The following is a 25541-nucleotide window of genomic DNA, read 5'->3' as shown; positions in this document are numbered from 1 at the left end:
AGCTTTGATACCATGTGACAAAGGGAAAAACACTAATGTATTCACATTGAGAATAAGTATAAATACATGGTTAGCTAGGGTACATTATCCCTCAGGTACAACATAGGAGTATATACATTAGCAAGGATGTTAAAATTATGCACCTCTCTATAAGTGATAACCAATTAGCTGAGTGGGCAGCTAATAATGGTAGATTTATCTCTCCAAATTTTGCATGGAGGCTGAGAGACTCTCTTCCCCCATAATTTTGTAATATACTTATTACTGACTGTTCCAGCGCCTCGGTAGCCGCTCAGGGGCTGGGAAGCACAGCTTAATACAAGCTCTCCATATTTAAGGGGAAAAAAATTGAGCTATACTCTTTCCCTTCAATTCAATTGCTGAAATGATCTGCTGGTATTTGGTATTTAGCCAGAACTGGTCTTTAGAAATAAGACTGGCTCCTAAGCAGGATATGTGGCAAATGTTTGTCATAAATTTGGTGATTTTGCTGTATTAGATCTGAGCGTCCCATTGGGGTTTTCCATATAGCTCATCTTTGAAAGCATTTAGTGATTTATGGAAAAATATGTGTATATGATTAAGGACATCACCTTGGGATGCTTCTTTGGCCATTCTATTGTAAACCCTTGCCTTATGACAAGTTGAGGAGGAGTATAATTTTTACTATTGTCACATATCATGGAAACAACCCCATGGATAAAATCGTTTGGGTCTAACACATCTGATTGAAAGGTGATCGGACAGCAGAACAATTGATAATATTAGCCTAAACTTGTAAGCACTGTGCGAATACAAGAATCCTGTTTGAACAGCATGGTGGCATTGTATCAGTAACCCCAAAGAAGTAGAGCACATGTCAGGAATACCAGCAAATGGATGGGGATGGCCAGCTTATTTCCATGGTCATAGAAGTCTCCATATGCATACTCTTCCGAGTGATCCAGGGCGTTGAAGTCCCCTGAACATTTACAAGAGTGAATTTGGTAAGTTTCCTTTTCTTCCATAATTACATTCAAATTGAGCTCTTGGTTAGTTAAGTGTGAATCACCTCTTCCGTGAGTATGGCCACATCCTCTGTTGAGGGCATACCGTACGTCAGAGACCGATGCACCATTGTAGAATCTGAAGTTGTCTAGTATGCCATTGATGCAATGGAGCACAAGGTTCGTTTCATGCAGACATGGGCCATTGCAGTACTCATCAGTGTCCTCTGGTCGGACGTTGATGTTCCCTTCAGCTCCCAATCGGTATGAATCCTGACAGCTGCTGTATACCTTTTTGTTCCATGGAAAGTAGGTAACATATTAGTTCATATAATTTCGTTAAAGTATAGTCCTCAAAGTTTGAACTTTCTTAACCTTACTGTTCATTTTTTGTTTTGTTCAGGCTGTTGCAGGCTTGTATGTCATCACAAATTTACGATATTGATTACTATTTTTTATATGGTCCTTTGCATACATACTACCTGAAGAAGAGAATGAAGAAGGGAAGCCAAAGGGAGGAAGAAAGGCAGTAAAGGCGGTTGAGCCCTGAGGCAGAATCGGTGTTCAGATCTGGGCAGTTGAGGTAAGATCTTTTGAATCTTTATATGCAAAAGTTTAAGCCACTCTAGTTTTTCTTTTCTTTTTTCATAAATGTTGCATCTGAAATTTGAAACATGCATTCGTACCCCTCAGAAGGACATGTAAGTATTACCCTGCTATTAGATGACATTATCTGCATGAAAGGACATCGATGCAGGGTAGTATTTAGAGTAGACCTCGGATGCCATCTCATTACAGGATTGAGAAGACCAGCATGAATAACAATGTAACATAATAGTCAAATAATTGATGTGTTTTATGCTACTACTCACGTAGTGATTACTGAAGCAAGTTAGCGCGCTTCCAACAATGTCCGCAGCTGCATCTGCATCAGCTCATATAGGCATCAGATGTAAGGAAGTTTGTTTTGAGAGTGATTATTATCAAAAGTTGAGATGGTACCTCTATCAGTGAGCTACTGGAGTACATGATTTCATTTTCATGGCAAAACCACTAATCAGTATTAGGTAATCAATTTATGTCATTTGGAGCCTTTTTTTTTTCTTCCTGTTTCAGTCATATTATTAAGTATTTAATCACAGTGTTCCATCATTAATTTTAGTTTTAACAAATATATTCAATCATTACTAGATGTCAAATGATATTTCTATTTGATTATTGTTATATCTTTAATAAAAATATGTTATTTATAAAAATAAATTAAAGATAAAAAAACTCTAATGTAAGTTTATATATATAGTTGAATAAAAAATTAAATAGTAACATGTCGAAGATATAAAAATATCTTTAAATACAATACTTTTTTATTAAAAATGTAGTAAAGAGACTTGCAAAGATGTGCCGGTCAGCACACCTCATGTCGATCTGGGATTGGCACGGCAATCATTGATATTGATAATAAACCATACAATTCTATTTGTTAAACATGGATATAGATATAGATACATTTTAGATATCATATTTATCTATCATCATTAGTTCCTATGCATGACAAGTATATTAGAATTTCCATGGAACATATCCTATTGTTGTATCATAGTAGTTTTCGTACGTTTATTTGGATGTGTACAAAATACTAAAGGTTATCAACTCGTTTTGGAGAATATACAAGCCTAATATACAGATGTAATCCGTAACCAGCATAATTTTATTCTACCAACAAATATTTACCAATAGCAAGTGAACTTATAACCATTTCAAGCAATCCTAAAATGTTAAGATTGCTTGAAAACTAAAAGAGTCTAAACAACTGAACTTTGGTGAAACATGCACACCTGACTTGGAAGGAGAAGTAGAGAAGCAAAATACAGCTACCAGGAAGCACCACCGCTTCAGGTAGGGAGAGCGAGCCATTGAAGGGCTTTGTGCTCTATAACTTGTGTGGGAGAAGAGAAATGAAGAAGCCACCGTGATGATTTATTATCACATTGCTTTGCTTGCTACGTGATTCTAAATTAAGAAATATTAATTGCACAACAACTCAAACCGGTCCGTCTGTTTCTTCTACTTTGCTTATTTTTAATCTTTCTCCTTTCAGGTCTATAGCCCAACCAACTCTTTGAATAGCTGATTAACGTTTTGATGGCATATAAACATTTTTTTTCCTGCTATTTTGAAGCAAAATATTGATATTATATCACACCAACGGTTGAGATTGAAGCTTAATTGGAGTACATCCTTCAGATGCGTGCCAATTGGAGAATAATGTATTTGGTAATTGCCCATAATTTGTAGCAGCATATGAGAGGAAGATGAGATTTGGTGGGAAGGAGTGACCAACCTCTCCAAATGCGTGCAAGTTTTTCGATGGAAGACTACCGGTTCGGTGAAATTGCTATATTATGGGGTCATATCATGATAACTTAAACTATGTGTATATAGAATTCTAGTAGAAAATTCAGCAACGGAATAGAAAATGTTGAGATAGGAATAAAATAATGACTCTGGATAAAAGCAATCTTTATTTTTCAAAAAAAAAATTTCTTTGGAGGTATTCAGTTTGAGAAGAAATATAAGTTTTTAGTTGTGGTAGCTGGGATAAAAGATGCCATGATTGAATTAATTGTATTGTTGAATTTAATGTATCTATATATATATATATATATATTTTAAAGAAAGATGAAAGTTATAATTAGGTTTAAAAAAATAACATAAATTATTTTAGAACTATTATATTCTATATTTATGGTTATTTTTTACGACTATTTAGAAATTTTATTAGATTATTATATTTTGTAACTATTCTTTTTATTTAGAATTTCTTTGAAGAGAATCAGATTGGTAATTTGGTCTTTTAGGATAAACAATTTTTTATGCTAGGATAAAGATATCCAGATAAACCTTCTTATCTCGTCTTTTATCCTGACTACCTGTTCCCTGTTTGGTAAATTTCTTTGAGATAAATAGAGTTTATCTTGTGGACAATTATGGGATAAACGAACTCATAATCTTTGTTATGGTTTGGTATGACCCATTTATTGAGCTGTGCAGTGTTGATCTATTTGAGGCCCAAATTGAACGATTGGTTTAAGACCTTAAAAATTAGTCAGGGAGATCATGAAATCTCTATCAAGCAGTTTAGGCATATGATTTATGAGGTCACCATAACTTTTGTTCGTACACCTTGACTAGAGAGAGGTCTGATCAGGTTTAGCCTGCAACGTCTGCCCGTTTTAAGCTTTCATATTTTATTAGATGTAATTATTTTCCGATGTGGTAAAGTTCAGATGTGAGAAGAAATCAGAAAATGATGGTTTGAGAAAAATGGTCTGTAAAATGATGGTTTGAGAAAAATGGTCTGTAAAATGATGGTTTGAGAAAAATGGTCTGTAAAATGATGGTTTGATCAAAGTTTGGTCTCAAGCCATCATCTTAAGACGCACTCTATTTCAAAGTACAAAAGCTTCGGTACGAGTTGCATCATCATCAGAAAAAATTCCGTGCATCTGTAAAACAAGCGTACACGAAGAAGAATTTCTCTATAGAAAATTTATTAGAAGGACGTACAGTCCATCTAGATCTTTTCAATTTTCTAGCACCAAAGCAGGCAAATAGTAAACAAGAGTATTGTCATCCTTGAAGATGTCTGCTTAGGAATTGTTAGCCCATTTCCATTAGGTGTTACCATCATGTTTCCAGAGCCAGTCACTAGTGCGAGTGAACCTGATTAAAAAGATAACCAATTAAACAGACCTAGCTAGATGTCAAATGAAGCATTCGTAATAATATAACCTAGAATTATGAGTTCCAAATTACAACAACATTTCCATTGAGAGTTAGATGTAAGGTTTGATTTATAATACGCACTGGCTCATGGATTCAAATACATAATGCATTTGTTTTCGAATACAGTGTAGATATTAAGTCCTGGTTCGTTTATGATTTCGACATTACCATCTCTAAAGGAGCTAGGTATGATGGTTTGATTCGTCGCTTGGGTTTCTTAGCTATATAAGAATATAAAGCACGGACAAATTAGGAATGGTAAACTAAGTTTCTTAATTGACATGCACTTCCAAACCTTCCCAGTTGAAAAGATTTATAGTCTTTAATCTTAACAGCACTATTCTTCAGTATTCAATTATTGTTCTTTTTCTTTATAGCATAATTTGTTTGCTAGTTTGGTAAATCCTTTCCCAACGGGCGGCCGACACATAAATTAAAACCATAGACTCATTCACTTCTAAGATAATCATCCTTATTTTGTTATAGTAATTAAACAACAACTTAATTTTTTTCTTGGTATATTAATTTATTATATCTTTCATTTTATTATATATAATTTTTTAAATTAATTTAATAGTATTTAAATTTACTATTTTACATCTAATCAACTATACTTTCAGTTATTTGGTTTAAATTATTATTATTTTTTTATTACTTTAATATTAATTTTATGTCACATTAAATATATAATAAGTTATACTTGTGTTAGCTAGAATTAATATTATTCCACAAGTAATTGGGCCTTAAAGCGTTTGATTTTGACCTATCTATTTATTTTAATTTCAATCATAAATCACTAAAATATAAATTTGAGGAAGAATCATATTTTACCCCCTCTATGTTAGGCCTAAATTTACTTTAGCCTCTCTAATGTTATTTGTTTATTTTACCCACCTACGGATATATTCAAACTAAATTTGATACATTTTTTATTATATTTGATTAATTTATAAGTCAAAATTAAAAATATTTATTTCTGAAATTAAAACCGTAAATAATTAGATCAGATCTATAATGCATCTAGTTGGATTTCAGATGAGAAAAACATTGACAAATTACATTATATATATTATTTAAAATTTAATTGATATTATATTAGATGCATTGAATCTATAACTTTGTCTCTAATATTACGATTTTATCATCAAATTTGATAAAATAAATTACGATTTCAATTTGAAAATAATCATAAAGGGAAGTAAAGTGACATAAATAAAATTATAGAGAGTGAAATAAATTTTTATGTAAACATAGAGATAAAATATAAATTCTCTTAAAATACTTTTAAAAATTAAAAGCCTCACCTCCGCCGGTGCCAGTAGTTGCATTGCTGTTATTTCCGAAACCACACGACATCTGTAGCAGTGCTCTGGCACCTTGCATAAGCCCGGGGTTGTAGGCCTGGAAGTTGGACATGATACCATCAACGCAGTTCATCATAAGCATCATTTCGCCAAAGCAGGGAGAGTTGCAGAAGCCGGCAGTGGAGTTGGTGGTGGAATTGTTGTCCGGAGCCAATGCTGTTGTATTGCTGCTTGTGGTATTCGCACTCCCAGTAACATTTATTCCCATCCATGTAAGACAGCCATTCATTACCTTTCATGAACATTATCAACTGATCTGAGCTGCAAGCTTAATAAGTCGGCATACACAGCAATATACAGAGGCGAGGACAACATACTTACAGGTCGATTATCAAAACAAAGAGCTGCTGTCGCTACGATTTGAATTGAATCTTGTTGTGCTGCATTACCCAAAACATTGAAATCTTTAGAAGTTAAAGGAAGGATTGAGATAGTAATCATTGCATGCAATCCTTAGAGTGTCTCCTTTGTCGCAGTGGAGTGTGGTGTATTCTTCAGGTTTACCTTTACAACAGTAGTCAGCTATGCAGAAGAGCGCAACTACAAAGCACAACTTCTTCAGCATGATAGGAGTCATCAGGAAACAATCTCTGCAAACGCTAATTGCGTTGCTGCTTATATATAAGCAGCCTGCATGTTACTGTCACTGAACTCACCCCTCCCTCCGAAATCAAACATTACCGAAAAGTAGAACAATCACACATCGATGTTAACCGTCAAGCACCTACTCATCGGATGGTTTTTACCAACTGTGCTTGGTAGTAATTGACGCAGCTCCCCGGAGGTGGGTGACAGTGTTCGAATTTCCACATTGGTGAGCTGAAGGTGGTTATGGTAGTTTTAGTGAAACGAGAGGATGCGAAGTTGGTATACAAAATCAACTACTTCCCACTTGTTACATAGACTTTCTTCCCTCCCAAGTGTTTGTAATCAAACCTAAACTGCTTTCATGGCCTCCATTGAAGAGAAGAACTCCTCGATTGACTTGTTGGTCATTTTTATGTCGATGAAACTAATATGTTCTTTTTTTTTTTTTATCCCAACTCTTGAATGATAGGTTGGGAAATAAGTAGTTTCTTCTGCTTAGTCATTAATATTAAGTCCTCCTATTCACACTTTAACATGTCCTTCAACAGCCGCTGTCCATGCCTGGATAAAGAAGAAGATAGGCAATACACATGTTAATGGTCATAGTTAAACATTATTGCTAAGTTCTCTCTGAAAAAGAAAGAAGAAGAAGTGCTAAGTTATCCCATTTATGTGAGGCTTTGTTTCTCCTTCCATATGTAACCGCGAAGAAATGATGGGACCCTAATTAAGTAGCTAGGACAAGTGGCTGGTTATTGTATGCCTAAGTTAATATTTCCATCAATATTAAATTGCCTCTAGCTTAAGAAGCTATTAAGCTAAGTAATTCGACTCCTCTTCACTGGAACATTAGGGTTGAGAGGAGCTCTCGTTGACTCAATTCAATGGAGATGCGTGTCTAGCTGCTCTAATTTAAAATGGGACTGTCCTGACCCTTATGTGATCATGACTGCTATTAAAGTACTTTTGTTTATATATATATATATATTTTTAAGGTCGTAGCATAGGGACCATAGAATTAGGTTGGATCTTTTGCTCATCTACGTCGGCAAATATAAATTAATATGTTAACATACACATATATTATTTTGTTTTATGCTGCTTACTGGGACCGTTTAGACCAAATCCGCTGCAATTAGTATTAGATAATACATGCATTATACTAATAAAATTGATAAACCTATTGGCAGCTGCAATCACATTATATCAACTTTACTAGGTTATATATTTAGAGATAGTACCCTAAACCCTAAAAAAATAACTAGATAATAACTAGTCATGCATAATATCCGGAATCGAAGAGCGGGTTTCATGGTCCGACACGCTAATAATGCTCCTTATCTTGTAGGGGCGGGATGCAATAACTATACCCTCTACTTAGGAGCTGTGCCTATGTAAAGCTCTCATTCGACAAAAATGTTCATTTCCTTCGGATAGAATTGGATCCTACATTGCTAGTTAAGCTTCGCGGGTGTTTGACTCTATTATAGATGATATCTCTTATTTATTACATTTCATGCATATTGATAAAATTACAAATAGATTTGGAAAAGTTAATTGAGCTACGGATTGATATACAAACTACGGTAGGAATTTAGGATACAGGTGTAAGTGGGATTTGAGGTTTTTCTTCCGAGCTGGTGTAGTTTTTGATCTTCAACTTCAACTTTTTTTTTTTGTACTCGTGGTGGTTAATTTATACAGTTTTTCTTTGAGGAAAAAATAAATAAATAAAAGAAATGCTACATTTATGGGCCAAAAAGTCTATTTAAGTCCTACAACTATGCGCTTGACTCCATGGGCCTAATGGACCCACTGCCTACTAAGGCTTAAAGCCTTTGATTGTCGTTATCATGACCCACTGATTCATATCATGAGTCTATGTGTGCATATATGCACCACTCGTTAATCGAAGACATTACCATCTATTAATCAAGATGGTGGTTGGAGATTTGGAGGTTTTAATGTCGCATTTAAAGTTGAAATCCGGTTATATAAGTATGCCAAACTTTGGTCTTTGTGGAGAGGAGAGCAAATGCAATGACCCTCATTAGAAGCAACTAAACTAATGCCAAATGGAACGTAATAATAAGAATAATAATAATAGACCTGCAGCCTTTGAGAACGACAATGGTGGTCTTTGTTTGTATACAAAATTATAATGGAAGACTAAAATGAATTGAACTTAAATTGGCAACTGAGATTAAGGCTATGGCTTCTCCACGAATCACCATGGCCCACTTAATTTAATAACGCAGGGTAATAGATCATAACAGTGGCATAATGACGTCGTTATTCCTTTATGCAGTAATGTGAACAATAGCTCAAGGTCATCAGCAGCACTAATGACAGTGCTCACCATCTAATAAGGAGTCTTTATCTCCATAAATACCACACTCTATAGCATTTGTTTTAGTGAGACCTCTTATTTTCATGAAAAGTTGTGGTAATCTTAGCATATAATGTCATTGTGGCTTGTAAACCTCCTATCATGTCATATTTTTGTTTGAATTTTCTGTACGATTGGATCTTTGAGAACTTTGCACAGTTATTGCAGCTAAATTAGCTGTGAAAGCTCAGTTCCATACTACTAATTTTAGTTCCAAAACTCAACTTAGACGTGGCCCCATCAAGAGAGAGAGAGAGACAGTTAGAAATCTGTAACCCCTTCAATTAATGTGATATATTTTAGAGCAGCAGTGATAGCTGCAACACTCCATTATGGAGCTCAGAAGCTGAGAACTAGAAAAAAAGAGCTGTCGTGCAGAACTTATCAACCTTAAACCTTCTTCTTCTTTTTTATTTATCCTCAACGGCGGTTTTATTGGCTCATTGATCGATCAATCATTTGCCCACATAATTAGTAATATCATGGATTTTTCCTGGGAGATAAAATGAAAGCAGAATGAAGCTGTCTCTGTATGATAGAGAGAGTAGCAAATATCATTTATCATTGGTGATAAAGGGCAGAGGCAGTTGAAATTACCATTAAAATGATATAATTCTTCAAATAGTGACTCAGTGTGACAGGAAGGCTTGGTATTATATAGCCACGAAATTTTAGGATAATCTCTCGTCTTAAAATGAAATAAGATCATAAGCATTATCTGGACCATTTGTATGAATTAATCTTATTATTAGATAATAGAAGAATAAAGAAAAAAGAATAGGTCCACCATGGAGGTATGTTTATATGTACACTCCTCACCCCCAAAAAAAAAAAAATAGGGAGATAAGTACTTGCATGCAGGCTTTTGAATTCTTTGGGCAACCACCCTAACTGCTAACTTACAGGCTAAAAGTAAAACATTTCTTTAAGGACCACCCATCCCCTCTCTTGAGTGCTGACCAAAAGAGAGAAAGAGAAGAAGAGAAGAGACAGAGAGAGAGGAAGCAACAAGGAAAGTGTTTTTCGTTTGTTTGTTTGTTTGTTTGTTTGTTTGTTTACTTCTTCTCTCTTCTTCTCTCTCTCTAAGTTTTCTCCATAGATCTCATGACGTGTTCACCTATCCGTTTAAGACGCGTCACAAAACGCCCAACTCCGTAATCTTCGGCTGGATATATAAAGGAGTCTCCTTTCCGTTTCTTCTCCCGTTTCTTCGTTATTGTAAACTTAGCAACCTACATTTATTCTACGCTCCCATCTCTCTCTCTCTCTCTCTCTCTCTCTCTCTCTCTCTCTCTCTCTCTCTCTCTCTCTAGGCCCAGAGTTTAATTTTCTAAAAGGAAGCAGAGGCTTTTGGGCTTTCTCTAGTACTTGTAGTAGCAGTCTCTGTTCTTCCCTTATTACTTTACTATATATAAGCCCAAAATTTCCGAAGGAAGGCAGAGGCTTTTGGTTTTTGTAGATTCTAAAAGTTACTTCTCTTTAGCGGTGCTTATTGGTTGCTTCGATCAACGGTAAAAGAGAGAGAAAACCTCCACCTTTTTGGGAGGACCTTTCTTCTCTGCTTTCGTCTCTCTCTTCCATAAGTGGACCCAAAAGGTCGCTCTTTTATAGCCAAAGGCGAAGCCTTTGCATCCAGAATGGAAAGCTTACGGTTTGCGAGAGGAATCCCGCCGCCGGCAATTGCCGTTGGTGCCCATCACCACCACCCGCCGGCGCAAATTAGCGCGGTCGGGCCGCGTTCCACGGCGGCGGAGTCGGCGGCCGTGGCGGCGCCGTCGCCGCAGTCGTACATGTTTCCGCGGCCTCTGAGGCAGCTTTGGCCTCGAAGTGGGGTTGAGAAGGTCATCGAAGAGGCTGGCGTCGACGAGAAGAGGCCTTTAAACGAGGGGGAAGAAGAGGAAGTGAGGGAGGAAAGGAGTAAGGAGAATTGGGTTCTGAAGATTTTGCGTGTGAAATCGATCTGGGCGGAGAGGGAGGAGGAGAGAGGTGGAAATGGAGATGAGGAGACAGAAGAGGACGATTTGGGTATTGGGATTGCCGATGATGGCGATCGATGCGTGGGCTGTGGCGGCGGAGAGGAGTGTGTCGTTGAAGCAGGAGACGAGGAGAAGGTGGTCTTCGATAGGGATTCTTTCTCGAGGTTACTTCGCAAGGTATCGCTTGCAGAGGCCCAAATCTATGCCAAGATGTCGTATCTCGGTAACCTCTCGTATATGATCGCCAGAATCAAGGTAACAATTTCAGATTTTTTTTTAAAAACAATTCAAATCTTTTAGTTCTGAAGTATATCTTTTGGTGTACGTTTGTTTTTGATCTGCGAGGACTTCTGTTTTTATTCTCTGAAAGAAGTTACTTTGTTGTCTTGGATAAGGAAAGTTCATAGTTTTTTAACAGAGATTCGAATAATTTCTCAATCTTTATGTTGAACTTTTATTATATGGTTGTTTGTTTAATGCAATCCGATACAATTATTGTTCATTTGCTAGTTTAGCAACAATGTGATTATTTGTGCTTTTAATATTTTTCTTGTAATTGCTTCTCTTGAGATATCTTTTTTTCCCCCCTCCCTTTGAGATAAGAGAAATGTGAGAGTATCTAAGGTTTGCTTCTCCTATGGTTAATGGTTCTCATTTTTGTCCAGCCGAAAAATCTATTGAGATACCATGGATTGCGATTCGTGACTTCATCCTTAGAGAAGAAAGGCAAATCTCAAAATTCTGACAAGGATAAAAAACCAGCTCAAGATCAAGGAACAAAAGTTGAGATTGCTGATGACAAGGAGAGTAGAAAACAGAAAGAAAATGGATACGGAATTAGTGCAATTGCTGCTTATCAGATGGCAGCTTCGGCTGCCTCATATCTGCAATCACATACGAAGGGCATCCTTCCCTTTGGATCTGGTAAGGAAGTGAAGAGGAAAGATTCAATTACAGCATGCAACGAGAATGAGGAAGCTTCATTTGTGGCCACGACGAATTCAGTCACCGCCATGGTTGCTGCAAAGGAGGAGACAAAACAAGCTGTTGCGGAGGATTTGAATTCGGCCAAGTCTTCTCCTTGCGAGTGGTACATATGCGATGATGATAGCAACGGTACAAGATATTTTGTCATTCAGGTGGATACTTTCTCCTGATAGAGTATCAAAGTTTTCTATTTGTGCAGGTCATCTTTTTTTGATATTTGTGGTGTAAATTTGAGTTTGATTATCTCAATCTGCAGGGTTCGGAGACATTAGCTTCTTGGCAGGCAAATCTTCTGTTTGAACCCATTCAGTTTGAGGTATGCTTATTCCTAGTCATTAGTACCTCTAATTATTCTATGTATAGTGTATACTACATTGATAAACCTTTATAATGCAATTAAATTGTCATAGCGAGTTGTCCATTTCTTTAATTTTAAATAAAGGTATTTATCTACACTTGGATTGATATAATTCAATTTTTGCATCTTGTCGGACAAACTAAAGCATGATTTTCTTACTAAGTTTACATGCAAGTAGATAGCAATTGGATGAGAAGACTATGATCCTGTCTTTAATACACCTCCCTTTTGGATGAGAAGACTATGATCCTGTCTTTAATACACCTCCCTTTTGGATGAGAAGATTCATATGTGGTTTCTAAGCTGTTTGTCATTTGTCTTTGATAAGAACTACACCAGTTCACTCGAAGAAACCCAATTTTCATTCACTACTCTTTGTTCATAAAAGTGTAATCTTTCTTGTGCTTTAGGGAATGGGTGTACTTGTTCATAGGGGCATATATGAAGCTGCCAAGGGGATTTACCAACAGATGCTACCAGAGATTCAAGCTCACTTGAAATCTCACGGTAACGCTGCAACTCTCCGCTTCACTGGCCATTCTCTTGGCGGAAGCCTAGCTGTTCTTGTGAATCTCATGTTACTGATACGAGGAGAAGCACCGTCGTCATCCTTATTGCCAGTTATAACCTTTGGTGCACCATGCATCATGTGTCGAGGTGATTACCTGCTTCGCAAATTGGGGCTGCCTAAAAGTCATGTTCAGGCTATAACAATGCACAGAGATATTGTTCCTCGAGCTTTCTCCTGTAACTATCCAGATCATGTTGCTCAGATTCTGAAGGCCGTCAATGGAAACTTCCGTAATCATCCCTGCCTCGAGAACCAGGTAAAGAAAATCCTTCTCTGTTAAATAGTTAGAAATTTCTAGTCATGGTTATGTTCCTTGTCCAATCCATTATATAAAAGAAGCCACATATTGTCTAAACCTTTTCTTTCTACTTAGTTGAAATAGTAATTCTGTAAGAAATTTAGCGTATCATTGCCAGTGACTGTTGTCAATAACTATTATGCAATTTGTCAACAGAAGCTGCTGTATTCTCCTATGGGGAAACTTGTGATCCTACAACCTGAAGAGAATTTCTCTCCCCACCACCACCTTCTTCCTCCAGGCAGCGGTCTCTATATTTTAGGCGATTCATTAGTAGATTCAGAGAAGTCGACTAGGGTACTGCAGGCCGCACAGTCTGTGTTCCTTAACTCCCCTCATCCTCTGGAAATCCTTAGTGACCGTGCTGCATATGGATCGGAAGGAACTGTTAATCGGGATCATGACATGAATTCCTATTTGAAATCGATTCGATGTGTGATCCGCAAGGAGCTGAAGCTCATGAGGAAGACCAAGAGGGAACAACGTCGGGAGGTGTGGTGGCCTCTTATCACGCAGCAAATCCATGCAAGCGTCATCATGGGTAAACGCGAAGGATCGATCAACTCTAACCAGCACCATTTTAGCTTTGCTGGTGTATTTCATGGGGGAAGGGAGACATTGAAACGATTCAGGCGACTGGTGGCATCGCAACATGTACACATGTTCGTCATGCTCTTATTACCAGCACGATTATTGCTCTTGGGTACATTATCAGTTGTTAGATTGAGCTGATCTACGTCGGCTCTGTCGATGTAATTGGCAAGAAGGGTTACATTCTTTATTCATTGGTTCATACATATCATTTCTTGATTGTAAATCATTGAAAAGGGACAAGAAATGTAATGTCAACAAATTGAAATGGAATTATATGGTAGATGTAAGATGTATCAGCAGACAATTCTTCTTCTTTTTTTCTCATCTGAACTGTAGAAACTTCTTCATTTTTAATTTGATCAAATTCATTGGTACTTTATCTCTGAAAACTCTATACTGTAACTAAGCAGTGCTGTTACACTCATTACTAAACTTACATGATACGTATGAATGGTTAATTCAATCCTTTTTCTCTTCTACTCTTGTGTATCAAACATTATAATTTTCTTTTAGTCCTTTTCACTCATCTACACCATCTTTGACATAAAACTCGAATTCAAATTCTCACCAGTAGCGACAATTTTTTTGTTTTTCTTTTCAAAGGGAAGCGAGTGGTGATGAATTATGGTTCCATCTTAATCACTGAATCCTAAATGCATTCAAAGTCCAATAAGGTAGGCATGTGTGTCGCGTGCTTGAATACTTAATTTCATACATATACATACATATATATATATATTTTATGATTTTAGCTTTTAGTTATTTTTATATAATATTGCTTTCCTAACTCGTCTTTTGTTTTTGTTTTATTTTTTAATATTATAAATAGGAGATGGAAAAGATCAAGTGCACTTTTTCTTGCTTCAGGGATTGGAGAAACACGTGTCCAATTGGGAGTGGCGACAAGGAGGAGTGGGCCCTCGCATTCGTCCACTTCGATGTAGCCAAGCTGGTCGAGAGAGCTGTGCCAAATTTATGGTCCAATCTTCCGTGGCCGATGACTAGACCTTATCCATTCACCAGGGAGAGGGTGCGTGTAGGACACGTAGGAGTCCAATCTCTTCGCAAGTCAGATCTCCACGTAAGAAGACGTCCATCGACGTTATCATATAAATATTCTCAAATTATTGCTTGATGCATGCATTTATCTACAAGCCAATCCTATCACACGTCATTCCAATATTCTCAATTAGCAAAATTATTATTTTTTTGATAATATTAATTTTAATATATCAGGCTTATTTGGTGCTCCAATTTGGGGAAAGAAATTGGCTTGTAATTATTACAAAATAGACAACTAAAGAAAAATATATATGTGAAAAAAAAATTATAAATATTTTTTGGGAGAATGACAGCCCAAACGAGAAGCGAAGGTTCTGGGCTGGGCCTTGGCCCATCACCTTGCACGAATCTCTTCGTGCCACGTAGTGCGTCCTCTTTTGCCCTCCACGTCCTCTCCCGCCATTTCCCTCCCCCCGACCCAAACCAAAATCGAATAGAATCTACAATGTTGAAATTAAAACGAAATGTTTTTAATTTCCCTCCCATCCTCTCGTCTTCGAGAAGGAACCGCTCATCTTCTCATCCATTCTTCCAGGCGACGCCGCGAAGGAGATAACAACTACTCGCTTCTCTCTTTCGGTTTATACTCCACCTCGTAGATTTATAGGGTAGGGTTTGGACCTCCGAATCCCCCAGTTCTTCGCCCGAAATGCTCAGATCTCGCGGCGATTCCACTTCGAGCACTTCCAGCAGCCCTGGGAAGCTCTTCGCCGGCATCAGATTCGTTCTCTTCGGCTTCGATTCAGTCTCCGAAGCCCAGGTCACCATCTTTGACGATTACTCTGTTAAATTTCACCAGAAGATCTGGTGTTTTGATTCGATCTTGTGCGATTTTACTATGTTTTAGTACCGATCGGAGCTTGTTCGAAGAGGAGGGATCGATGCTGGGAAGTATGATTCCAGTTGTACTCACGTGGTCGTCTCTGGTCGCGTTTATGTAAGCTTTTGCTTCTATTTTCACTTATTTGTTAGGCAATGCGTTTAGGGTTATTTAAACGATAGATTGAGAAGGTTTTGGTACTTTCAACAGGATGATCCCGTGTGTATTGCTGCTCGGAACGATGGGAAAACACTTGTCACGGAGATGTGGATTGATGATAGCGTGGATTTTGGAAGAGTGGCGGATGCTAATAGGGTCAATATTTTTTTCCCTCTCTAATTGTTCTTTTTTTCTGCCTGTTTGACGTTGATGTAAACTGGATATAAGCAAGTTATCCGTTAGTGGTTATTCAGTACACAGGACCTGTAATGTTCTTTTCTTATGCATAATGGTTATTTTAGGAAATGTGATTCAAAGAGCTGTTAATAACCAGGTACTTTTCTGCACATTGCATTTAGACTCCAATTGAAATTTTAGTGTAGGATAAGGGTTTAGCTTACATTGTTGCAAAACCTGTATGAGTCCTCTAATTATTCCCTCCTGTTTTTAGTTTCATGTTGAAGTGTCATTTTGCATTTATTGTGGCTACTTACATATTTTGGATTTGTGGTCTTTTACTCCTTGTGAACTTTATGCTACAGTTAATTAATTATATCATCAATAGTAGCTAGCAACTTACTGTGGTATGTTCATACAACATTTCAGATTCTGTATAGGCCTGTAAGAGATCTGAATGGAATACCTGGCAGTGAATCACTGAACATTTGCTTGACGGGATATCAAAGGCAGGAACGAGAGGATATAATGGTGAGTCATTTTTAAGTTAAACAACAATTGACCAATGGGGTTCTCGAATTCTGGATTGATTGAAAATTCAATTGGTCATATATTTCTACACAAGCGAGCTCTTGTTTTTCAATTTGTCTTGCAAGACATATCTAGGCTTTGTTCTATGCGAACTAAGAGGTGCCCCAATTTATTTGAGCATCAGAGTTGATACTTTTCTTGACATTCTTGTTCATTTCCATCTTATCTTTTAACATTTGAGATGTATGGGAAAAAATATCCTTTGGTCTCTGATGAGGTTTTCTGCTATTAACCTGCTTATAGTATCTATGATGAACAAGTTATTAGTTTGCTGAAGCGCCGCATGTTTATGGCCGCTACCTTAGCTGTCTTATGTGTTTATTAAAATATTGTGAATTTCTCAATGGTGGAAGCTTGTTTGTATTCTTATTGATTAGCATGCTGTCCCAGCACTGATAAACATGTACGCTGTAAATGTCTAAGATTATTGAATAATGATTGCTATAGTTCATTCCCATCGATCACATATAAATCTTAGTAATACCATATTCTTTAATATCTCATACTTATACCTGCACAGTCATATGGTTATAATGAATATTTAGATGTATTATTTAATAACTTAGCTGCTTATCTTTTCTCGTTATATTCTGAATTTGTTTGCTTTTGCTTTTACTTTATTCACAGAAAATGGTTTCCTTGATGGGGGCTCGGTTTTCAAAGCCATTAATAGCAAATCAAGTTACCCATCTTATTTGCTACAAGTTTGAAGGTATGTTATATCCTGCTTGATTATTAATTGGCATTGCCAAATTGGTAATTGTAATATGCGAGGATGATAATTTGATTGATGTTTTCAATTGTTCTTTTGGACGAGATGTTTTTGATTTGTGTTGGTGTTCCATATTGTTTGGAACATATCCATCTCATTATTCTAATATCATACTTTTGTAGTTGCTCAACATTATATCCAATTAGCTTGGTGGCTCTATGGTCACCTAGAAGTTCTTCCCTCTTTAAGTGCATGCGAGGGTGCTCGGGGCTTTGCATTTGCCTAAGTTCGACAATTTTATGCCTTAATTTTGTAAATTGCATATTGAACCCCTACTAGGATTTTACTTTGAATTTTGTATTTCTTGAAAATTAAGATATCTCTCTAGATGTAGATTAGTAGGATTTAAGCATATTTTATAACGAAGTTCTGCTCCTTCATAACTTTGGAGAAATATTATTATGTTTTTTAAATTTTGGAGTAATATTATTATGTGTTTTTCCATTCGATACTCACAGAACTCTCTCATTCTGATGGTGGTAGGTGAAAAATACGAACTTGCAAAGAAAGTCAATATCAAACTGGTTAATCATCGTTGGTTGGAAGACTGGTATTACTATTTATAAATACTCCATTAAGTCTTGCTTTCCATGAAACTGGCTAACAAATAATTTTCTTTTTTTAGCTTAAAAGATTGGGAAATTCTGCCAATAGACTTTTACATTAAAAGGTAAGATTCTTATAATGCTTGTCTTTTCAGATGAGTTGCTTCTTTGATTACTTTTCTTTCTCATCTTCTGAATACTTTGAGAGGAAATGAACTTGTAGAGGTGCATGCAGCTTGTACTTCTATGCCCGTGCTCCACATATACCACTTGTGGGACTCCCTTTTAATAGGAGAACAAGAAAGAAAGAATTTGTCTAATTAGTTTGGTCATCAATTGTGAGCAGATCACTATTATTGGTTGTTCGCTTGACTATGGTAGATTCCGTAGTTTGCCATCAATAATTAAATTACTTATGCACCTATAAAGGCTATAAAACATGTGTGCACTACATCTTAAGGACGTCATGCTTGTAATAATGTAATTTAATATTGGATATTGCAGGCAATTTGACCATAATATTGGATTATGGTTGAATAACACTATAGCTTATTACAATACTTGGTCAACTAGCAATACAATTGTAGTTCTATGAATAGTTGTAAAATCATATAATGAACTCAAAACTCCTCTGTTTAATGGAAGATGGGAAGGTGCCTGTGCTATCTTAGGAAGTTAAATTTTCTTGTAAGTTTGTCAGTTTACTTCTATGAGGGGGCTTTATTATTTATAATTATTGTACATCCCTAGTCTAATTATGTAAGAACCTTGATCCCTCTGCCTTTGTTATTTTTTCTTCAAACAAGTGGTTGGGAACTAGAGATTTTGGAGGCTGAGGCCAGGGACTCGGAAGAGGAAACTGAAGATATAGGCGCAAGAGGACTTGACCGGAGAAGCAGTATTGGTACATTTACTACACAAAGTGGTGTGGCAGTTTCAGGAGGTCCTCATTTTCCTACTGAAAATTCAGGAATCACCATCAGCAGCAAAGATAATGTAGAAGCAAAAGAGTTGATAAATGCTGGCAAAATGACAATGGGCAACAATCAGTTTACCACACCCTGCAAAGAGACAAGGTCTGGAAAGGCCTTGGATGTGTATAATGGTAAAGGTAAGGTGGAGGAATTCACTCATCTGAAAGATGATGTACTAGCTGGTGATGATTATGTCGAAGATGCTGCTAATGCTGGTGAATTAAACATACCTTGTGAGAATAGTTTAAAGAAAGAAGGCAATATGTTGTCAACAACCAAATTGGTTACGACAGCAAGTACATTAAATGAGAAGGTTAATAGACTAAGTTACTCTAGGAAGTTCCGAAGTAAGTCAATATCTCCGGAAGAACCATCACCATTCTCAAATTCTTCACTCCAGTTGGAAGGAAGTGTTTTCAGATTTGACTTTGATAGCTCACCATCAACAGAAGGTAGAAGAAATGGTGAATCTTCTGACATTCAGAGTCTACCAGCTAATGGAAGTCCAGAGAATGCTGGAGCAACTGGTTCTGCTCTTCCTCAAAAGCGGAAGGTTTCTGTTTCTAGAGCAGGCTCCAAGTCACCCAAGTCTTCTATTGTGCAGAATCCGATGATTAAGGAATCTAAAAATTCAGAACAGGTAACTGCTTTACCTCTGGAGAAAAATGTGTTTGGGCTTAACTGCATAAGTAACAACATGGAGGATACTGTATTACATTCTATTGGCAATCAACATACTGTGTCATCTAAATCCAAAGCCTTGAATTATAAGAGGAAGTCACTTAATGGTAGACAAACTGTTTCAGGGGCCAAAACCACTAAATCTTTTCCTTCAGTTGTTGAAGCAGACTCACAAAAACTGCAAAATGGGTTGGCAAAGAGCAGAGTAAATAACTTGGCTGATTCGAAATCAACAGTTACAGGTACAGATGTATCTCCTGCAGATGTTAAGGTGCTTAGAAATTTGCCTCTCCATGATGAGCAAATGGAGGAAGCTGAACTGCACCTCGGTGTACGGAAAGCTGCAGAAGACTTTGGGTCATTAGCCATTGGCAACAAAACTGCAGATGTGACAACTTCCGAAGTAAAGGTACCTGAGATATCTTCAGATGGTTTAAGGAAATCTGAATGTTCCACCAAACTTGATAATAGTGATATTAAAATGAGTGAAATACCAAATACTTGTATTAGTGAGACGGTGCCACATAGATCACAGCATGATGAAGCGGCTTCATCTCCTTATAACAGGGAAATTGAGGGCAAAAAACTTTCAAGTTGCTCAGGTGTTGATGCATGCAAGAGGGACACTAGCAAAGTGGTGTCAGGTGCACGTCTTAAGAAGGCAGTTGCCAAGAGGAGCTTGAATGGCCTAAATAAGCGCATTGTAGGCAGTAGTATGATAAATAATGTTGCTGTTGCTTCAGTAAAAACTGACTCTGTAAATACAACTGAAGGCAAGTCAGGAAAGGTGGAGAAGCTGCATACTGATTCACAACATCCTAGTGTTACGAATAGTGAAATGAATGGGGCAGTTGAACCATTATGCAGAGATGCGGTCATTGAGGACTACTCAAAAGTGGTTCAGCATCCTAAGTCTGCAGGAAATGAAAATGGTATGACCATGGATTGGAGGGAAACATCCTTGGAGTCAGAAAAGGAGAATAATCCAGTTCATAGCATGGTAGTTTCTGAACAAAATAGTGATCATGGTGTTAGTGTGGTTTGTAAGAATGAGATACAGTTAGTACAGGATAAAAAAGGTTCAGGCGTTGACAATGGTTACAACCAGCAAAGAAGCAAGACTGGTCCATTGAGCAGTTTGGGGCCTGCTTGGTTTATACTAAGTGGACATCGACCTCAGAGAAAGGAGTTTCAGACAATAATTAGACAGCTTAGGGGAAGGGTATGCAGGGATTCTCATCATTGGTCATACCAAGCAACACATTTTGTTGTCCCAGACCCAGTGCGCAGAACTGAAAAGTTTTTTGCTGCTGCTGCTGCTGGAAGGTATGCTGCTGAGATAATATGCATCTTTGACATTTTAGATTTGACATCTTGTATTTGAAGTACCACTATGCAACTTAATACATATGAACAATCGGCCTTTCTAACCGACAAAATAAAATACATTATAACAATCAATACAGAATTTCATTGGTCTTGTTCACTGTCAACCAAACAGCAGGCCTATAAATCTAAGCTCGCCTTTTGTTCGTTATGCAGGTGGATTCTTAAGACAGATTATTTAAGTGCTAGCATTGAGGCTGGAAAGTTTTTAGAAGAAGAAACTTTTGAGTGGTATAAGAATGGCCTCACTGAAGATGGTGCAATCAATTTAGAAGCTCCACGGAAATGGCGTCAACTGAGGGAACGAACTGGTCACGGTGCCTTCTATGGCTTGCGGATTATCATATATGGAGAATGCATAGCTCCCACACTGGTACTATCTGATTAACCTATTTATTAATTATTACTGTACACTTTCCTTGACAATCTTTGTAGCAGTCTCTTTCCAAACTGCTTGTTTATTGTTCAAAAATTCATTTAATCTTTTTACGTAGACCAACTTTCTTTTTTCTTTTCTAAACTAGGATACCTTAAAACGTGTGGTAAAAGCTGGCGACGGCACCATCTTAGCAACCTCCCCGCCATACACTCGCTTTCTTAAAGCTGGCGTTGACTTCGCCATTGTAAGTCCGAGCATGCCACGTGTTGATGCATGGGTGCAAGAGTTTCTGAGGCATGAGGTCCCATGCGTTGTGGCAGATTACTTGGTTGAATATGTTTGCAAGCCAAGCTACTCATTGGAGCGGCACGTTCTCTTCAAAACACATGCTTGGGCTGAAAAATCTTTTGCAAACTTGTCGAACCGTTGCGAGGAGATCATTGCTGATGCCAGAGTTCCTTCACAAGGAAGCGATGACGATATCTGCTGCACGGTCTGTGGGTCACGTGACAGGGGCGAGGTGATGTTGATTTGTGGGGATGAGGGTGGTACGACAGGATGTGGAATCGGCACTCACATTGACTGTTGTGATCCTCCACTAGAAGCTGTTCCAGAGGGAGACTGGTTTTGCTCCAGTTGCAGTAAAAATCCATTCGAGGAAACTCCTCTTAAAGGAACCAAAATAAGATCATCCAAGCGCAGGTGATGCTTGCGCCTCCTTTTTCCAATTAATATTGTAAAGCTTGTTAAATCTACTGATGGAAAATCAATTAAGCTTCTCATTTTACTCTCATATGTGCCATCTTCAATGACTACTTCTCATCAATTATTGCCTACACTTATTCGTGCTAAAAACTAACTACACTCAAAGTCAGGCGAATAACCTCTAATTGGCTCACAGAGTGATTAAATGATATAACTCGAAGATCTATTGGGCAAGGGGATTATTTAGGCTATAAGCTAACATATATGAAGGACATGCAGCAGAGTTTGGTGGCTCGGAGATATACATAATATATACTTGACCAAGCACAGGGTGAGGATATACGTACCTGCTGCCTCTCAACGTTTTCACATTCAGGTAAGTATGAAAGTCCTAAATTGCAACTCATCAGAGTTAAATTCACTATATTTGCCAAGTCTGAGTAGTTTTCAATTCCTTGCTATGTTTGTACATATTAAATTCGTATGTTGGGTAGTATTGTGAGTTATGCTTATGATCGCTAAAATCACTAGGTCGATGGGCCGTGACGAAGTTTAGGAGATAAGCCCAATAGATAAGCCCATCATATGAATAGTATTGCTTCTTGTTTCATTAGAGATTTTGGTTTAGGAGATCGAGTGTCATGTTGTCGATGTGGTGATGGTGATTTAAATCCCTACTTTCTTCGTCATTAGGAAATGGAGGAGGATGAAAGGTACCAACCTTATTTGCTGACGTTCAAATAAATTTTGATCCATGAGCTGAAGGAAGCTACACTTTATTCAATTAAGCCGCCATTGATTTATTATTCCCTCCCAAAATCAAAGTTAGATCGGAATCTCATTTTAATACCCAAAAGAAATCCTCAATTTGTCACGGAAAGCCAGTGCAAGCATCAGTTTTTTCTCCTAATTCACGTGATTTGATCCTTTCCCTTCACATGGCCCAAACTTTCTCACCCTTTGATCCCAATCAAAAGTAAGCCTCCAACTATATATAACCAAATCATCCACGTGTGAATCCTCCCTCTTCTCTCTCTCTCTCTCTCTCCCTCTCCCTAGCAAGTCAAGCATATGAACTTTTGGGAGCTCCACACGTGCCAATCCAACCCAATCGCCCGCTAAAATCCCTTGTAACCACCACTTTTGGTGCTATCTTTAGGTCTTAATTTAATCTCATACCCTATGATTAGAAATTCTTCTACAAGGACATAGGACATATGCTTTTCTTGCCAAAGTCGTATGCCTGCCATCCATCATCGCCAATCCCATTCGTCCATCACATGACCCCAACTCACCCTTTTGTCCCCCTCACCTGAAACCCTAACACCACTCATTTTTGACCCAAATAACCTTGATCATACCCTTAAGAACACTTACTTAATTTGAGGGCATTCTTGTTTTGCGAGGATATATCATATGGGGAGTTGTGTTGCAGTTTTGTAATATAGAGGGAATATCTTGGGCATCCACATACCTGGAATAATTGCAAAAGTTCTCCTATTATATGCTTTAGGAGCTCACTATTTCAAAATTTGTCATGTTAAGTACAATTTGGTCCTCATAATCTAATGAAACTAAAGCTAATATGCGGTCGTAGGGTATGTGTGTTCCTTTAGATGTCGGCACCACCGTGCCCTTTTCTTTTCTTCTCCTCGTTATTCACAACGCACTATAAAAATGCCATTATAATCATCGAACAGCTAAAACTTTGTTGTTTACTTAATATATTTTGTCTCCTCTCACTCCCTAAGTCAGATACCAAACCACTATATATCTGTAATCCCATGCCTCCAATCTAGATCAAGCTCGTTATTGGCCTATGGACTCGACGATAAGACAAATTTGACCTTGTGAATTAAATATTTTATCTACGTCACCATGGACACCTTCGTCGTCCTCTTGCTTGCATGACCCTGAGTTCTCCCATTCTATACCCTTTTCTGTAGCTCTCCTACGGGAAAGATGGGCAGGACGAACTTCGTATTAATATCATTTAAGATGCACTTTGAATTCGTTTTGGGCTTCCAAAATCTATCTCCATCATCACGTCCCCTCGAAGACAGTCAGAATAAGACCACCGACTCTCAATTCAACTCCACATTCTCGTCGCCGATTTCGAGACTTTGTCGTATTTTCCCCTCCCCTCTTCCTCGATTTAACCTCCCTCCACACCATAATAATAAGGGATATAATTTAAGTATCACGAGAATGGTCGAGCTGCTGGGATTAGGTAAAATTTAGGAGACTATAGATGAATATATGATATATATATATATATATATATATATATATATATATATATATATATATATATCAACATTATTAATCCATTATTAGTGGGTACGAGAAGAACTTTAAAATAATTAATTCCACGAAGTATAGTTATATTAATGGAAAAGGGTGCACCACGCTGGCTCAACACCTGGAAATCAGTGTACCACATGACAGCAGGGCATGTGGACAGCACGTCGACTGCATCATTTACCGTGTCAGAAAAGAGTGGGTCTCATGTCACGGTGATAGCTTTAAGTTGTTTGACACGTGTGTACTTTTGGTTAACAGTAAGTGAGGGGCCATATATTAGATAGCGATTAGTGACCCAAAAGTACTTACAACTCGGACACACTGTCTAATGTATATGCTTCTATTGCTGAGTGTTATCAACTTTAGACATGTCGTTTCTTGTTACAGTTCTTGATATAAGGTTTTGGCGAGCTTTGGAATCAATTTTTTTGTTGTGGGTCTAATATGTTAACGTGCACTGCACCGCGTGATAGTTTGATTGGAATATTATCTAATCATGGACTAAATGTGACATGGAATAAGATCAGAAGCCCAGTTCGACAGAGCAGCAGTTCCAAGTTTCAAAATTATAAAGCCATCCCTGAGGACAAAAGTATCCAATGATTGATTTATATATTCACTAATGAACACGATCATCTAAATATCCCTCCATACTTGGCTAATCAAATAGTTTTGCTATACCTAATGTGTCACGTGGCGGGCAGATGCTTACTGTCGTCGTCAGTAATTACTTTTGCTAACCCTCTGCTCTTGGAAAAGAAAATTTTAACTTAATAACAACGCTCAAATAAATAAATAATAAATAATAATAACAAAAGGGGATAAGATTACGTCGGCACGAAAATTACAGCATCGGTGCCTCGGGAGTCGCGTCCGTCATGCATGGCTACGTGTCGAGCTTTGTCCACATGGGCGGGGCGTTGCACCTTTCCTTTCTGCTATTCGAAGCTCACAGCTTTACCCCTTCCAAACTCCAAGGTGGGATGGTAAGCCTTCTGGCAAAAGGCTCTATAATAATCGATCGAGACTCGAGAGGGACTTCTAACTTATTCACGGATTAATCTTCCACTTATCACATTAATTTATCGT

General features: G+C 37.6%; 4 protein-coding genes and 1 long non-coding RNA gene across 5 annotated transcripts; 3 read left to right on the top strand and 2 right to left on the bottom strand.

Annotated features, from left to right (window-relative positions):
* Positions 1-573: 573 nt before the first annotated feature.
* On the bottom strand, positions 574-3086 carry LOC140764768 (uncharacterized). Its single transcript, XM_073103512.1, has 4 exons — positions 2822-3086; positions 1859-1911; positions 1052-1277; positions 574-961 (listed from the first exon to the last, which is right to left on the bottom strand). Exons 1-4 carry the CDS (start codon positions 2898-2900, stop codon positions 831-833), a joined length of 489 nt encoding a protein of 162 aa, XP_072959613.1. The 5' UTR covers positions 2901-3086; the 3' UTR covers positions 574-830.
* On the top strand, positions 1158-3224 carry LOC140764769 (uncharacterized). The gene is made up of 3 exons (XR_012105093.1): positions 1158-1295; positions 1390-1569; positions 3085-3224. It is a non-coding gene; the product is annotated as an uncharacterized lncRNA (long non-coding RNA).
* A 1282-nt stretch (positions 3225-4506) lies between these two features.
* On the bottom strand, positions 4507-7112 carry LOC140765724 (uncharacterized). Its single transcript, XM_073104942.1, has 4 exons — positions 6641-7112; positions 6458-6516; positions 6077-6368; positions 4507-4709 (listed from the first exon to the last, which is right to left on the bottom strand). Exons 1-4 carry the CDS (start codon positions 6711-6713, stop codon positions 4579-4581), a joined length of 555 nt encoding a protein of 184 aa, XP_072961043.1. The 5' UTR covers positions 6714-7112; the 3' UTR covers positions 4507-4578.
* A 3233-nt stretch (positions 7113-10345) lies between these two features.
* LOC140764812 (phospholipase A1 PLIP2, chloroplastic-like) lies at positions 10346-14190 on the top strand. The gene is made up of 5 exons (XM_073103594.1): positions 10346-11344; positions 11755-12228; positions 12333-12392; positions 12845-13261; positions 13460-14190. The coding sequence occupies exons 1-5, from the start codon at positions 10751-10753 to the stop codon at positions 14033-14035; spliced, it is 2121 nt and encodes a 706-aa protein (XP_072959695.1). The 5' UTR covers positions 10346-10750; the 3' UTR covers positions 14036-14190.
* A 1229-nt stretch (positions 14191-15419) lies between these two features.
* On the top strand, positions 15420-22230 carry LOC140764197 (BRCT domain-containing protein At4g02110). Its single transcript, XM_073102626.1, has 10 exons — positions 15420-15719; positions 15807-15896; positions 15990-16094; positions 16545-16646; positions 17334-17418; positions 17962-18028; positions 18104-18148; positions 18830-21004; positions 21221-21437; positions 21589-22230. The coding sequence occupies exons 1-10, from the start codon at positions 15609-15611 to the stop codon at positions 22147-22149; spliced, it is 3558 nt and encodes a 1185-aa protein (XP_072958727.1). The 5' UTR covers positions 15420-15608; the 3' UTR covers positions 22150-22230.
* Positions 22231-25541: the final 3311 nt, after the last annotated feature.

Source organism: Typha angustifolia, chromosome 8 (assembly GCF_048772165.1).
Source record: "Typha angustifolia cultivar Huaian chromosome 8, ASM4877216v1, whole genome shotgun sequence".
Taxonomy (NCBI): domain Eukaryota; kingdom Viridiplantae; phylum Streptophyta; class Magnoliopsida; order Poales; family Typhaceae; genus Typha; species Typha angustifolia.
Note: the sequence above shows the minus strand (reverse complement) of the source record. Positions and strands in the feature narration are given on the sequence as shown.

Coding starts and splice junctions, on each gene's coding strand:
- LOC140764768 (XM_073103512.1), bottom strand. CDS start 2,900: ATGGCTCGCTCTCCCTACCTGAAGCGGTGGTGCTTCCTGGTAGCTGTA. Junction 1,912..2,821: donor TACTTCTCCTTCCAAGTCAG/GTGTGCATGTTT, acceptor GAGCTGATGCAG/ATGCAGCTGCGGACATTGTT. Junction 1,278..1,858: donor CTTGCTTCAGTAATCACTAC/GTGAGTAGTAGC, acceptor TGGAACAAAAAG/GTATACAGCAGCTGTCAGGA.
- LOC140765724 (XM_073104942.1), bottom strand. CDS start 6,713: ATGACTCCTATCATGCTGAAGAAGTTGTGCTTTGTAGTTGCGCTCTTC. Junction 6,369..6,457: donor TTTGTTTTGATAATCGACCT/GTAAGTATGTTG, acceptor TGTTCATGAAAG/GTAATGAATGGCTGTCTTAC. Junction 4,710..6,076: donor AACTACTGGCACCGGCGGAG/GTGAGGCTTTTA, acceptor CTTTTTAATCAG/GTTCACTCGCACTAGTGACT.
- LOC140764812 (XM_073103594.1), top strand. CDS start 10,751: ATGGAAAGCTTACGGTTTGCGAGAGGAATCCCGCCGCCGGCAATTGCC. Junction 11,345..11,754: donor ATATGATCGCCAGAATCAAG/GTAACAATTTCA, acceptor ATTTTTGTCCAG/CCGAAAAATCTATTGAGATA. Junction 13,262..13,459: donor ATCCCTGCCTCGAGAACCAG/GTAAAGAAAATC, acceptor ATTTGTCAACAG/AAGCTGCTGTATTCTCCTAT.
- LOC140764197 (XM_073102626.1), top strand. CDS start 15,609: ATGCTCAGATCTCGCGGCGATTCCACTTCGAGCACTTCCAGCAGCCCT. Junction 15,720..15,806: donor ATTCAGTCTCCGAAGCCCAG/GTCACCATCTTT, acceptor ACTATGTTTTAG/TACCGATCGGAGCTTGTTCG. Junction 18,149..18,829: donor ATAGACTTTTACATTAAAAG/GTAAGATTCTTA, acceptor TCTTCAAACAAG/TGGTTGGGAACTAGAGATTT.